The sequence below is a fragment of the Molothrus aeneus genome, chromosome 1 (genome assembly GCF_037042795.1).
Source record: "Molothrus aeneus isolate 106 chromosome 1, BPBGC_Maene_1.0, whole genome shotgun sequence".
Classification (NCBI taxonomy): Eukaryota; Metazoa; Chordata; class Aves; order Passeriformes; family Icteridae; genus Molothrus; species Molothrus aeneus.
In genome coordinates, this window is record NC_089646.1 from 20541772 (window position 1) to 20557633 (window position 15862).

Genomic DNA, 15862 nt, shown 5'->3' on the forward strand with positions numbered 1-15862 from the left:
CTGATATATTGTTTTTGACAGATATAAATTCTGTCTGTTCTTAGCAAGCTGTAGTGATGGAGATTTGCTGATCTGTCCAGAATATTTATTAAAGACTTCTGTACTGATAAAATCAGAATGTTTTCCTTGCTGTATTTAAGTCTGTTACCCCTTTCCAACTCATATCAGACACATAGAAAAATTAAATTACATCCTGTATGGCTCATTTTTTAATATTTAGTATTGATAATATGGTTTCTCATAGTCTTTGGTATCTTAGTCTTTTGTCCAACTCCAATCTTTTCTTTAAATTATTGTTACCCAGTGATCTGAAAACCCAAGTTGACCAAGAAGCTTTTCAAACTTTGGTACCCCAAACTGGATACAGAATTTCGTATAATGCCTAATAAAAACAGAATTTATAGCAAGTGAATTACTTTTCCTAATAGGATGAATAGTTTAAAAAAGTGAATATTCAATCCTTTGGTTGTTAGGCTTTTGTTAATTACTATGAATCAATTAACTTTTGGAAAGAATTCATGTCAATATTTAGAACTAGTTAGGTAATCCTGTCTTCCTGCATACTGGTGTGTTAATAAAGCATTTTTGCAGTGGCTTATTGCACTGTACAGCCTCTAGTCAAGATACATGTATGGAGTTACTCACCATGTGATTTTTTACAGACAGAAAAGAATTTTTCCTTGCAAGAAGCTGTCTTCCAGGTGCCATCAGTGTCTAGGTAGACACATGCTAATGTCTGCTTTGGTTCTTCACTGGCCCACTTGCTGTAAACTAAACTCCACCTGTCAATCCATTGATACTTGCCATTGGTCTGGAAGTAAAATCTATATGGTAATTTCATGTTTGCTTACAGTGACACAGCTACTATACAGGATCCTCAAGAGGACTCTCACATAACCTGTGTAGAATCATCTGCTTACTAGTGCCTCTTCTTAGCTTGTAAATGCTAACTGATCAAAATGTACAGTGTCTGTCATACACAAATGTGAATGCCTCCAAAAATATCTAACATTAGTTCAGAGCATTTTTTTAAAGCATTGGGAAATGGAAGGGAAAGAAAAAGGGGACATGAAAGAAGGCTTAAAACTAGGAGTCAGATGAGATATCCTGTTGGTATGACCACCCAAACATCTGCATGGAGAATGGGAGTGTGTGTGGGAGTGCTCTTAAGCAGCTCTGGTCACCATTGCTTTTGTTGTAGTTGTCGTGACTGTGATTCATGATGAAGAGTGTAGCCTGTCAAAACACACCTACCATCCAAATGTTCACCCTCTCCTGTCATACAACTGATGTAGACATCTCACAAACAGAAGGGATTATTTTTCCATAATATTCTAATGGGAGCAGTTACGCCAGTTGTGTTTTCAAATTAAAAGAAATACAGCCATGGTCAATATGTACCATATGCTATAGCCTCAATATTCCTTTTATTAGAATTGACCCCAGTTTCTGTTCACAGCTGTAGTTTGCTATTGCTACCATAAATAAGACCACTCTAGTAAAATGTGTGAGCATAAACACACACATAAAAATTGTTCCTTGTCAGGTGGCAGGTATGTGACCTCTGATACCTTGTCGCTGATCACTGAGGTACATAAACACATAGCAGGAGGGCAGGATGTACATTGTGCCTGGAATCACTTTTAGATTAAAATCAACTCAAAATGTAGGAAATTTTACAATTTATATCTGAGGTACTTTAAATGACTCCAAACAACACACTGCACTGTTGTATACTGGTTTTACAGGAACATTTCTTTGTGCTAAATGAAATCTCTAACTGCATGAGTCTTATTTGAAGATTTCCAGTGCAAATGGCTGTTACATTGATGTAACATGCTGTTTTCAGCACTACACTGGCAGAAATCCCAATGGGCAACAAGATGAGAGCATGAAGTAAAATCAGGTTCTGTGTCAGCCTGACTGTGTGTATGCAATGCCTTTGTTCTTACCCTGTTGCTGTTAAGACCAATCCACAGAGGCTCTCCATATTCCTTTGCAAGTAGAAACAACAGTGCCTGGCTGTGTGGGTCTAAAATGCTGGCAAGTTCTGAGGCATTGTTATTGCAGTTTTGGTGTGCTTCCTCCCAGTTCATTTTGGAATAGGTGACAGAATAGCTAATCCCACTAGAAGGGGCAAAAGCAAAGTCCAGCACTGTTGCTGGTGATTTAAAAAGTTCAGGATCTGTAGGAAAAAGGAAAAAAAAAAAAAAAGCCCCATGAGCAGTTAAATCTGGAGTCACATATTTGATTTGAGGAATTGAGTAATATCTTCATTATTTACAAACCTAATATTAAATTACTAATGGAATGGAACATCTTCTTAGCTGTTTATAATTAAATATAAAGTCAAAACAACAGTTCTGATAAAAGAAATGTTTTTTCAACCTCTGACAATAAATGCACAGTATTTTACATTGCAGAGGTAAATTTACCCCATCATTAAAAAATAACACACCTGTCCCACCTGCTTTTAAAATACTCTTTGCAGCTTAATGACTATTAGGTGTTTATGAATAATGTTAAACTTACTAGTTTTGATGCCCTACTGATCATCGTGAATATATGTAATTAAAATTGTTTGGGCTTCATCTATTAAATTACACTTTTAAAAATAAAATAATTTTATTTTCCCATATTCTGCTACGTTCTCAAAAACATTGCTAAGTAACACTGAGAGGCAAGATGAGCCCTTAGGTTTTATTGTTCCTTTACCTAAAAACCAAAACAAAATGAAAAAAACTAAAACTAAACTGAAAGTGTGTTAAACAACACACTTTAAAATTTGTTTTAATCCTTATGTTATTGTTTTCAAGATTAATAGTGCAGAACTCACCACTATCCTTCTGGCATATATACCCTCTGGACTTATAACACTCCTCATTATTCCATTTTCCTGTGTCATCAGCAGGACCCCTCTTCAGAGAAACACAGTCAAACTGTTGGAAGTAAGGAAAAGAATATACATGCCTGTTAGAAGTTATAAAACAGCGTACTATAACTGAGTAGTTTCAGGTTTGTGGTTTTTTTTTTTTTTGGTTTTTTTTTTTTTTTTTTTTTTTTTGGTTTTTTTTTGTTCTGGTGTTGTAGGGTGTGTTACAACTCTAGAAATACTTTTCATTCATCCTTCTCTGTCCTTTCTGACCTCCCTTGTGGTGGCCAGTTCCCATGTTGTACGTTATTCAGCTCAGCCCGCTTGTTCATTTAGTTATTTTCCAGGAGAAATACTTGAAAGACGTTATTATTTTCAAAAACTTTCTTCCACATTATCTATCCCAACTGATGGGTGACTATCAGTAAGGTTTTGAATAAAGATGAAATAGAGGTTGCACTTTGTATTTCACATGCAAAGACAGCTAGAAATAGTGCTGATTCTTGACAAAATCACCTAGATTACAGTCCTTGGCAGAGCTCTCATCAGCTCTAATTCTTAGAATTTCTCTTTCAGCTAGATGAGATCAGCTTAAGCTGAAATTTATTACAAGTTAATTACAAGCTGCAATCTGCTCTGATAATCTGCCATGGGGTAATTGTGGGCCTTTGAAAAGGATCCTCTGAAGGAGAGAGCTGTTAGTGTCTTGAAGGAGAAAAGCAGGATGTACCTTTGCACAATTTTTTTCCTGCTTGGTGTTTCCTAGTGTTATTAGAGCTGCAGTGGAGCTATGGTTTGTGCAGTGTCATTTATGTCTTCCTGCATGCCTTGACCAATAGCTACATGGGGAAGAGCAACATGAATTGGCTCAGGTGTAGATTAAGCTGGTTGCCCAGATCCCTGACTTCGCTAAAGGTATGGATGCAAAAATGGTGGGAGAATAGACAGTGAGTGGAATGATACATTGTGAAGGGTGAGTTTGGAAAGCAAGATATAGAAATAAATAGAAGATAGGCAATGTGGCTGTGCAAATCAGTCTGTATTGGTGTGGTTAGGTAGAATGCTATTTTGATTACAGCATTATGAAGTTTAGTTTAAGTGCTAGCAGTGGAGAGGGTTTGATGGGCTTAGAAAGTAGTTGACATCTATTGGCCCCTAGTAATTTAATTACAATTTTAAAATGAGAAAAAGTTAAAATGCTTAACTCTTTCCTCTTGCATCATCTTCTCCTTCCTTCATAGACATGAAGGTAATTGTGTGTTGACTTCTAAAATTCTAATGTTCCATTTAAATCCTCTGAAAAATTAACAATTTACTATGAAAAAGAAAATAACTTTGCTAACTTTATTCAATACATCCGATCTTTTATTCAATCTGTCCATTGCTGCAATTTTGCCAAATACTTTGACAAGATTCCAGCAATGCCATTTTATGCTCTGATATAGCTAGAATACTCAAACATTGCAAGATTTTATGTCTAGTCCCAGAGTAAAGCTAGATGACCAACCAATGCAGAAGGCTGGGGCAAGGTCTGCATTGAATTGAGCTGCTTACTGGGAGTGGTATTGCTCCTTAGATTTAGACTTGATGGCAAACACTAAGCAATATTTACCTGTTGCCGATTTTGGCCATCTTCTGGATGCAGACTGTCATACAAAATAGGTTCTACAAGTTTTGGAGAACCTTTAGCCCAGTTTGTATATGAGACAGCACTTCCATCAGACCAAACAAAGTTGAGTTCACTGAGCAGATCATTCAAGCCAATCCAAAGATCATTTGAACCATCCTTCAAATGGTACGTGAGAAAAGCTAAAATAAAAAGCCAATAGAGGAGAAAATTATTGTGTTACGTGATCAGTCAAAACATCAACTTATAAACAAATACTTAACTGTTTTTTTCATTAAAATCTTATAAAAACATTTTAATTTTATTTGATCAGAAATTTACCTGATTTCATTATTTCAATGTTATGCCAAGCCCTTACCCATGAAAAATCTCAAAGAGTCAAAGTATTTGGGAACAATGAAGCAAGATTGCAAAGAGGAAAGAGAAAAAAAAAGCCTGTCTGACCACCATGATATCTAAAGAGTTCACTTATTTCAGCAGTCAGGATGAGCCACTTGACTGATGGAAATATGTACAGCTGCAAATGGAAGCCAGGAAACACAGGCAAGGTGAAAATATGCCTTTCTCTGGCATTATACTAAATCAAGTTGCAGAATTTAGGCAGCAGTATAGAAGCACATCCCATTCTATTTCTGGCACAAACAGACCATGCATTCTGTTTTTTCTCTGTGCCTAAAGCCATAAATGCCAGATCCAGATTTTTAATTTTATCTTAATTCTTGCCTATAAATAATGTAAGACACTTTGCATGTAACACGAAGAAGCAATCCTTAGCATGACTAGCATGCCCCAAACAGATTCTTCAGTTCTAAAAACATTTCATGCCATGGCCATATAACCATAATTTGAATACAAAATTATAAAAAGCATATATTTACATACTGACACTTGCCTTCTTTGCAGGAAATGTCCACTGTATACAGAGTAAAGGCTCTCTATTACCTAAGGGGCTGTTGCACTATACCTTGAACTTGTTCATTAGGTATGCTTGCCAAGTCTCCTCCAAGGCTCATGCAAACTCTTCTTCCAGTACTCCAGTAATCATAGCTAGAGCCAAAAAATTTGTAACACTAGGGAAAAATAAGTATAGACTGTTAGAGTGACAGGACAAAGAATTTAGGCATGAATTACACTAGTTTAAATAAAAATCAGCCTAATTCAGACCCCCAAAATATTTTTTTGAGTTAACTTGGATCTGGAGCCAAATCAAAACCATTTACAAGTTTTAAATTTGCTCTCTGTCTTTCTGCAAGCCATTAAGAAAGTCACAAAAAACCTCAAATGGCTATTTACAAACCACAGTAGTAGTCTGATCAGAATCTAATGTTTTACCTAACTCAGAGATTTCTAGAAGCCATACATCACCACAACTAAAAGACAAAGTTCTAGCTGTTGGAAAAGCCCAGCCCAGGCATGGAATTGCTGGAAGTTTCTGAAAACCCTTTTTGACCTGGTGTCTGTGGTCAGAGTACTCCTGTGTCTATTCAGCCTTCTTCATTATACAGCTCTCTCATTAATGGAAGTATGTGACTCATTTTTTAAAAACTGTGTAGCCATCACTTTACCAATACATATTCACCCTCAAAGGTTCTGATAATTACCAGTGTGCCTCATGTGCCCTCCATGTTTGCAGCTCACCCTCTGCTCTGTGTCATGCCAGTAGCACAGTCAGAGAATTATCTTGCAAGGTTTGTGGAAATAATAACTTTGATGACTGTAACCTGGCATAAACTCACCTGGTGTGATATCTGTGGGTGCCTTCATAATAATGCTGTATGTATTAGGAAAGAGAACCTTCACTTATTAAGCACATCAAGTTTGTCTCTTTTGGGAAGAGGCAAGCATTACATTGAAGCCTATTTAGAAAAAAATTGTCTTATTTCTGTTTTGTTCCATCTCAAATGACTGATTTTGTGCTATGCCCAGTGCTTTAAGATGAATTCAGTTCTTCAGTTTTTTGAAACATCTATACAATGTAACAGTTTCCCCAATGTGCCTCAGGTGGCCACTTCTCAAGAAAACAATTAAACATCTGTAAACCCATCATTTTGCAGTAATTAGCCAATGGGTTCATTTTTAAATTCGACTGACAAAACATATCTGAGAGACAAAAGGCCTTAAGAGTATCTTTAAGTATCTTCCCAAGCAGTAATATCATTGTGCTAAGGTGAAAGTGTCATACCTGATTTTTAAATAAAATCCAACCTGCAGGACATCCTCCAGGAGCTGCTGAAGGAAGGGTTGCATTTATAAAACTCCTGTGCCTCTCACAGATGTAGCCATTGGAAAAACCACAGTTGACATCATTCCACAAGCCTGAAATCAATTAAAGTTTAGGTACCAAGACACTGAATAAGATTGAAATTTGTGGGAAAGTGAACTAGTTTTTGAAGTTGAGAAGCAATCTGCCTGGGAATGTGGGATGACCTGCCTTAGCTCAGCTCTACCTCCCGTTGTCCCTGTATACAAGGGCACTTTGGTCCTGCTGTGACAGGGGAGAAGTGGCCACATGGGGTGGCCTCTCAGTGAAACCCTCCCTAACAGCTTTGTTGCACTGAAAGATGCAAGTGTCAAGTAACGCTGAATCAGTGAAAGCACCACAGAATGTGAAAATCTATATATGTTCTATTCCTTTGCTAACAATTTTCTTATTACTAAAAATATGATCTAGTTGTTCAAAAATAAATTATAAAACTATTATTGAAGTTCTAATACTTTCTATTATTAGGAAATATTTTCAATTCACTATTATCTAATTATAATGATTTAAAAAAATAATTGCTGTTGATTTGAATTGAACATTTTCTTTGTGCAGCTGAAACACCAGTGATGAAATTGCCACTGCATTTCCATTAAAATCAATTTCTTAGACTCCACTTTTATGGATAATATTGCCCCTGAAGAAACCTCAGATATAACAACTATTCTTTATAATGCACATCTCTCAAAATTTCTGGTAAAGAATGGGTGAAAATTGACAAGAGATTTTAAACAAACATTGGAAGAGCAGCAGTCATAAAATCACTTTACAAACCATAGTTATGTAACTCACCATCTTTTTTATTTAAAACCACACAATTTTCCTGAGCTTCTGCAAAGCTGGGCTCACCCTGTGCCCAAGCTGCATAGTGCACTGGGCTTCCACTCATCCAGCTGAAAAAAAGAAGTGGTTGGTGAGACAATGTCCATGAAACAGTTGAGAAAAATCTTCCTTAACATACTAAAAATATTTTCAAAAAATTACAACTGAGTCTCTCTGTAAACTGAGTTTCCATAAGAATTAAAAGACCTTATATAATGAAATCCCTGCATACCAAATCAAAGACAAAAATACCTTTATTTTTAACAGATAATATTGACGTATTCATAGCATAAAAAAGTTCAATTTAGAACTGTGTTTGTACAGTGTAGTTTAATCAAGGGAGAGCACACATTCCAACAAGCATTATCACTCTCTGAATCTGCATTTAATTCCTTTGCAGTTGTTCCTCCAGAAGGAACTTTGGCAGTACAACACTCCTACAACTGCTCTTTATGGATCTTGAGGGAGCTTATTTACCTACCTGAACTGTTCATCAGCATTCTGGATTAATCCTATGAGATATGAGTTCAGTTGGCCGTTTTTTAATATCTAAACATAAAAATATATTTTTAATTATAATATTATAATATTTATTAATCATCTGATACAAAAAAAAGTGTAAATATTTTTCTACAGAAGCAAATAAATGAATACATATTCTTTAAATGATTGTGCACAGTCATCTGAGATATGTACAACTTATAGTTTTGCTTTATTATCATTTTTGTTGAGACATTCCTATTTTTGGCTGAATTATGGTAGGGTCAAAGCTTTCAAAGTTATGTTCTCAATTTAAGAAGAAAAAGTCATAGAAGACTTGAGAAAAACATTAAGTATAAATTTTTTGATCCTTTCCTGGTTGTAAGCAGCTATGTAATTCTTGTGTCTCAAGCTGTCTGAGCTCTCCTTCTGTCATATCTTTTCCCACACAATAAAAGCAAACATCAAACAGTGTGGCGCAGAAAGGTGGTTGTGTGGCTATGGTGGTATTAGCAAACCAAGCAGGATTATGGCAGAGGTTTGAGGTACCATCCATGCTATTAAGTTGTCAGCATTTCCCTGCTGTGCTTCGGTCATGGTACAGGAAAACTGATCCACAAAGGATTGTTGGAATGATCAGTCTAACCTGGACCGGCCTTTCTTTGAAAAGCTGTTTTGGAGAGCAACATGACCATCAGGCAGGACCATCAAAGCTACACTGGCAGTTGCCTGCCTGATCTATGTGCAACACTGGGTTCTAGTATAAGATATTCAGAGTAGAGGCAAGCACCCTGTCAGAAGGAGAGTTTTCTGAGAATACACCTACCTTGCCTATTCATTGCTCCTTATGTGTTTTGCTCAGAACTCCATTCAGACTAAAATAGACAAGAATATACCTATCTGAGTAAACATTAAGTTCTTTTACATGTTTTTTTTATTTCCTGAAGATTCATTTAGTAGAATAAATATTTTTCATAGAATCTTGAAACCTAATCCTAAGAAAATTTTAGCAGTAGTAATATTTGCTAAAAGTGATAATATTACACAACAAGAATTCTTCTGTACTTCACAAGCAGAGGATACGTACAAAGGGTATATAAGTAATGTAGTGTAAAACACAACAAAATCTCCCCTTACATATTTCCACAAAAATTTTCTTTCACTATTATTTTCAATAGTAGCAAGATTTCCATGATTGTTTCTGCAGAATGTTCTGGCTTTCTCCATAGAGGTCTTTTCTGGGCTGAAAAAATATTGTTTGTCTCCTTTTACAATCCAGCCATCTTCTGTGACTTCATATGCTGCAACACAGAAGAGAAATCTCTGCATTCTTCTCAGTTCTTACACAAAGCTGGTGGTGTTACATTGCACCACCCTTCAGGTAAGTGAAAATAAACAGAAGCTTACTGGTGGAAGGACCCAGAGGTTCTGGTTTCAAGGGTGTCCCTGTAATGAAATTGGATAAAAAGAAGATGATGTAAAATATTTCCCCAACATCGAGCCACTGTAAGTGTTCAATTAATGGAAATTATTTTAATGTCTATTAACTTTTCACATTTTACATATTCAATGCAGAATATAATTATATGGTATCTTTAGTGCAAAGTTAAAAATGGATGCTTGGTGAATAAAAGATGCATTACAGGCTTACATCTCTATCTTGGTAGATTTTTGATAAGTGCATCTTGAATATCTTGAATATTGCCTAAATTGGACGGCTGGAGTTAGTCTGAATGAATATTTGTTTCTGAAAGAACACTACATAGAGAAAATACTCCAGCATTGGTAGACTTTGAACAATTCTTTATGGACATTGTGTTGTAGTTGAACAAGAAATTCAAATACTAAACAAATTTTTGCTTTTTTTGCATATATTTATAATGTATATTTATTATTTGTATTTAACAGTTCATTAGTATTTATTTGTTAGTTAAAATTTTTTTCAGTGTAGCTGCTTCAACAAGAATAACATTACCACTTTTTGAAAAATAATTTAAACAAAAAATTTCCACATCACATGGAGTGTGATATTGGAGAAATGTTTCTCTAAACATTTAGGGCCAAGAGCTATAAAAATGTAAAATAAATGTCACCTTTACAATCTCCAGGCCATCTGAATGGGGCTCTGAGCAACCTGGTCAAAGGCTGGGAGCTGGAACTGGATGATCTTTAAGGTCCTTTCCAACTCACCCCATTCTGTGATTCTATTTTTTTTCCCCACAGGAATTTATTGTGTTTCTCTAGGCGTAATTACATTTTATTTAGTGTGTGAACATATGCTTGGGTTAAAAAAAAAAAGTCAGCTTTTAAAAATAATCTATTGTATGATTGGTTACAACCTTAAAAAAAAAAAGGCTACAAGATTTAAAGGAAAAAAACCCTAATATATCTGTTCTGGAAGTATGAAGTAATCTGTCTATTTCAGCATGCCATTCTGCACTACTGACTAATGATGGCAATTTCTTCAGGCTGTAATTTCTGCCATTCATATGCTACTACTAATTAACAGTAAACAGCTGCTATTGACACTTTGCTAATGATTTTTAGCCGTGGTGATTATGCAGGTGAGAACTCACAAAGGAACTTAACAGGAAAAATATCTTCACAACATCTCTCTGAGATAGAGGTCTATGGTTATTGCTTTATAAGTATAAGAAGCTGAGACTATGTGCCTTGGTTAGAAAATTGTTTTGAATAATTCAGCAGCACAGAAATTATGTCTTTTAGAAAAGCAGCAATTGAAACTAGTGTGAAGGAGCCCAGGGAGCCACCACCAGAGGAACATTGCTGTTACTGTGGGAAGTAAAATATGTAGCCCAACACATAGCTATTCCTCTCTAATTTCACTGAATATTTTTCCAAACAATAGCTGAGGAAAAAAAAAAAAAAAAAAAAAGAGAAGTGGAGATTTTCCTACTAGTATGTGATGAAGATGTGAAACTGTGAAACTGTCTTAAATTTTGAAGCTTTCATTACCATCTTCTTGTTGCAGCAGGCCTGTTGTTACAGGCTTGTCTTTACATGTCATCTTACAGAAAGACTGATTCTATAATGCTGGTAGTGTTGTTTAATTTAGAGTAGGTGGCTTCTGTGCCGTTGTGTACCAACATTTGAGAGGAGGAGTGAAGTTTCACTTCACTAAGGATATGGAAATTCAAAATAATATTTTGCTTCTTCTTTTTATATTTTTTTTTCCCTTTGAATTGTAGTCCTCTCTTCCTCCCTCAGTCAGAAATTTTGTTTTGACAAAAATCTGCTTTTGTGCAGAGCAGTGAATATTGCAAGGTAAGCTCTTAAGATTGCTTTCATCATATTTTCTATTATTACACAATTACATAGAGAAGTGTAATTTTAGTAAAGCTTATCATGGAATATACTTTTTATAATGAAACAAAAAAGTTTATGGTTAACAGCTGAAATCTTGTATACCAAAGGTCTTGACCTACTTTTCTGCGTGCAAAATTCATGTGAAATAAACAAAACTTTCTACCAGTGTGTAACTTGTAGAGTTTCCTGTTATGATAGAATGGATTTACCTTGAATTTCTTCCTAAGGTGAGTTTAGAGTAAAAAGTAACCTACCTTTTTTTATTTCACAAATCCAGTTATGACTGTATTCACAGTGCTCCTTAATCCATGACAAGGAAGGGTTTTCACTGATTGCTCCACAATCTTGAAATGCAGTATCATAAAAATAATTTCTTGCTTTATAATTCACCTACAGAGAAAACACACCTGTGGTTTTTATTTTAATCTACAGGGGGAAAAACTGTCCTCTGTAAGGAATGAGAAGTAGAGCAAAAGTTTCCAACCACTCCTTTTCCTCCTCCTCTGGCTGTGAAGCCAATGTGGGCTACTAAATTACAAACACTCTGCAAGAGGAAAGAAAGGCTCTGAGTTCATGCAGCATCGAACAGACTGTAGCAGTCCCACAAAAATTGGACTCAACTGAGTCCAGTTATAAATAAAAAGCAGGAAAAAGTTTCTGGCAATTTATCACCAGAGACTAAAAGAACCAGGAGAGACCTTTCTCATATATTAGTAACTTGGATAATCATTTCTGTAGCTGAGAGTAGTTCTTTGTCTTTTATCACTTTTGTGATGGTATAACCTCAGGGTTTATTGGCCTCCCTTGTTTTTTTCCCAATCTAGTATGAAGAATAATAATTCAGAGTTACCCAGTTACAAAATAGGCATTTTTGGAAATTCTTATACACCTTTTATACACACTAGTCATAGAAACTTCAACAGAAAAAATGTCCAGGACAGAAGGAAACTGGCATGGTGAAACACTCACCGGAGAACCATCACTCCAGGAAAGTCCACCATCAGGATCCAAGCACTGCAAACCTATCCAGAAAGGCTGAAATGATGGGGATTTCTTTCTGGAGTGTGAAAAAAATATACAGTTAAAGAGGAGACATGTTGTTAGCTCTGCTCAATTATAAAAGTTACATGAGACAATAACTCTGACACTTATTGAACACTTCAATGCAGAAATTTTAAAAATAAAAAGTACTGTTGATCAGCAAACTCCAATTGGCAAGTACATGAAGTTCACACCTTAAAATTTCCTGCTCTGCAAATGGTTGTATTGAAAACAAAGCATGTTATTTTTCTGCACTCATGTTTTGGTTATAGTGGTTTTTTCCTCAGAAATAAAATGCTCAGGCTGCTAAAAGACAAAATTTTGTTTCAATATTATTCACTAAGCAAACTTAGAATAGGGTCTGTGGAGAAGCATTCAACAAATTCTGTTGTTGGTCTAGTTTTTATCTGAATTTAAAATGTTTGCAGGTGATAACATTTTAGGAGCTCCAAAAATTCTTTGAGAACATTACTCATACGAGACATTTTCTCAGTTACTTTTCTTATTGTTAGGGTGAAAACTAGATAGATTTTTAAATAATTATCTCAGGAGCAAAACAATAGTACCATTATTTATTACTGGATCATGTGTTGTTACACCAAAATATCAATTATTAGACAGTTTGCTTCCTTACTTTATTAAGTTTTCTATCACTGTTTGCTCTTCTTCATTTCTAATGGCAGCCAGGTCTCCTCCTATTTCTCTGCAGAAATCTCGGGCTTCAAACCATGTTTTTTTTTTGTCTTCTTCTCTCACAAATCCCTGTAGATGCAGGTAGAACACTGTGTTTTCAGTGTGCTAAACATAAATCTGCTGGCTGCCTTGCATAAGAAAAATAAGTAAACCTTCCATTACAGTTATCCATTACAGTCTGGATTCAAGAGTAATTGGATGACCTTACTTATCACTGATAGAGTGAAAGCTGCAGTGATATTTGAATAGTTGTGTAAAAGCTTGCTACATTGTGCCATTCTGTGATGTTTAGATTGCCTATTTATTTGGCAATAATTTGGCAATTATTTTGCTGTCCTTTTTCCCAGGTAGGATGATGGCAAAAAACAATACTTACTCTGAAGCAGGAATTAGTGCTATTGCTTGTATCCCAACCCAAGGGACATTTGAAATCAGAAACTGTTTCAGAAACAGCAGGAACAGTGACTTTTTCAGCTAATTTTTTGCAGAGAAATTTTGCCTTTACTTCACAGTTCTGAACGTCCCATAGTCCAGCTTCATTTCCAGTCCTAAGGGCAACACAACCAGCTTCCTTCCCTTTACAAGATAAAAAATAAAGTTGAAATGTTTTTTAAAGAATCTCTTTGACATTTTTATGGCTCGTATAATTAATTTACAAGAGACTATTTGAAATATTAAGTGTAGTGTCCACTCAGAGGAGGAGCTTAGTGAAAAGAGGAAACCAGCAAATCCTTCACCATTGTCCCTTCCCTTTGAGTGCATAAACAACTCCTTGCCTGCCTCTTTCCTCTCCCACTTGTGGCAAGGCTTTGGCAGCACATTGCTAAGGCTGGAAGAGATTTCATCCTTTCTGCTCAATTTGATTTTGCTCTTGGAAACAATGAGAAATCAGAAAATAAATATTTTCATGGCATCATAGAAAATCATAGCATAATTTAGGTTGGAAAAGATCTGTAAGATTGTAGAGTCCAACCAATTAACACAGGTCCACCACTAAGCCATCAGTGCCACATCTAGACATCTTCACATCTTGTAAAAAAATCCAGGGATGGTAACTCAACCACTTCCCTGGGCAGCCCATTCCAAGGCCTGAGTATCCTTTCTGAACTCTCATCACCCTGGGATGGATCTCATCTGGGTCCACAGATTTATGAACATCCTCCCCCCTCAGATGGAAACTAAACTTTGTTTATGAAAATATGTCTTGAAGAGCTATTTTTCTGCCTAGGTTCCCAGAAAAAACAAGATAGGGTGGGGGCCTTGTATCCCATGGGGCTTGGAGCTCTGGAATATGTTTTGTCCTTCTGCATAGGGAAAAGATAGGGAAAAGCACTGGGACTAGCTTCTAATATCATCATAAGCATAATATATGTGTAAAGAATACAGAGAATATATAAAAAAGAAAAAGGCAAAAATAATTTGGCATCAGTAGAGTACCAGGCATTGCTGCATTCCAGTTTGCGTACAGAACACCTTCACCAGTCACCCACTTGAAAATCCCTTGCTCTTCCATGTCTGAGAGACCAATCCAAAAATACTTCTCAGAGCTCAGACCAATGAGGCTGGTCAGGTAGGCTTGCTCATATCTGAAATGACAGGATGGGATTAAGCCCAGCTTTCCTTCCTTCTCCCACTCCTCAGCATTCAAACTTCACACAGCTAGAATGAATAGATTCTCCATTAAATTTCCTCTTATGGAGAACATGTTGTTCAACTGGGTCCCAGCTGCAGTAGGGGGTAGAGCTGTGCTATACTGGAAAACTATTCCTTACAGAGGCAAAGTTGCTGTTATCTGTTCTTTCAAAGTTAAGTACTAAAAAACCATTGAGGTATAAATCGTTTTTAGTAAGAAAAGCCATACTATGTTTATTTTTTTTTTTCTTCATACAAAGGATATACAGGGGTTTTTCTGGTTTGGTTTTTTTTCAAAAAGTTCTCAATTCTTTTTTAAAATTCCAATATTATTGCATCAGATATAGAATTTTTAAAGTCTTTTCATACCTGTCTGCTATACTTGTTAAATAACCACTGCTCCTTTCACAGGTTTTCTTTGCTTCTGAAAATGTTACAGAGGTATGTCCAACCAGGTAGCAGTAAAAACCATATCTTTTCCAACCCTGTCAAGAACACATGAAATAAATTTGCAATTAAAAACCACATACATTCTAGCACTTGAATTTCAATGAATACACATAAGCCAACATTTTTTTAATATAATTTAACATGATTATGTATAAATCTGAATTCCAGTGTACCAATGGAAATTCAGCTTAGCAAACATTCAGTGCAGAAAGAAAAGATTTAATGCCTATGACTCTCACTTTTTTGAAATGAATGGATACATTTTTACTGGTAAAAAAGTCAGAGGGACTCAGAGATGAATAAAGTTATTCTTTGCTCAGAACAAAAAAAGCGCAGTCTGTATTATAGTAGAGATGCTGGCTCAAGTTTCCTATGTTTTCAAGGCTAAAGGAACAGTAAGTAGACTAATTAATTGATTTAATACATCAGGTCACCTAAAAAGTCTGACTGAAGAGGTAACATAGAAACCACTGAAGGGCAAAATACTCAAAATTACAGCTGAATTTCAGGTCACTTTTGCCTTTTATACCATCTCAAGATTTGCTTGCTGCACCCAAGAAAGGTAAATAAACTCTGTGTTCAGCATTTGGCTGCTGCTTGACTCCATTGAGCACAACGAGTCTCAGCTCTGTTCCCCATATGGGCTTGTGGGAAAGGT

The 15862-nt window shown here is 35.8% G+C and overlaps 1 protein-coding gene across 1 annotated transcript in view; it reads right to left on the reverse strand.

Annotated features, from left to right (window-relative positions):
* The window catches only part of LOC136558283 (macrophage mannose receptor 1-like), a 32166-nt gene that overhangs the window by 6005 nt on the left and 10299 nt on the right, over positions 1 to 15862 (reverse strand). Inside the window, exons 10-25 of the mRNA XM_066552626.1 lie at positions 15124 to 15239; positions 14560 to 14708; positions 13499 to 13698; positions 13064 to 13191; positions 12358 to 12445; positions 11643 to 11778; positions 9469 to 9507; positions 9199 to 9362; positions 8063 to 8130; positions 7552 to 7652; positions 6682 to 6815; positions 5464 to 5569; positions 4485 to 4681; positions 2837 to 2939; positions 1953 to 2185; positions 646 to 811 (exon numbers count right to left, since the gene is read on the reverse strand). Of these exons, the coding sequence (XP_066408723.1) occupies positions 646 to 811; positions 1953 to 2185; positions 2837 to 2939; positions 4485 to 4681; positions 5464 to 5569; positions 6682 to 6815; positions 7552 to 7652; positions 8063 to 8130; positions 9199 to 9362; positions 9469 to 9507; positions 11643 to 11778; positions 12358 to 12445; positions 13064 to 13191; positions 13499 to 13698; positions 14560 to 14708; positions 15124 to 15239 (2128 nt within the window). The remainder of the gene's footprint in view (positions 1 to 645; positions 812 to 1952; positions 2186 to 2836; positions 2940 to 4484; positions 4682 to 5463; positions 5570 to 6681; positions 6816 to 7551; positions 7653 to 8062; positions 8131 to 9198; positions 9363 to 9468; positions 9508 to 11642; positions 11779 to 12357; positions 12446 to 13063; positions 13192 to 13498; positions 13699 to 14559; positions 14709 to 15123; positions 15240 to 15862) is intronic.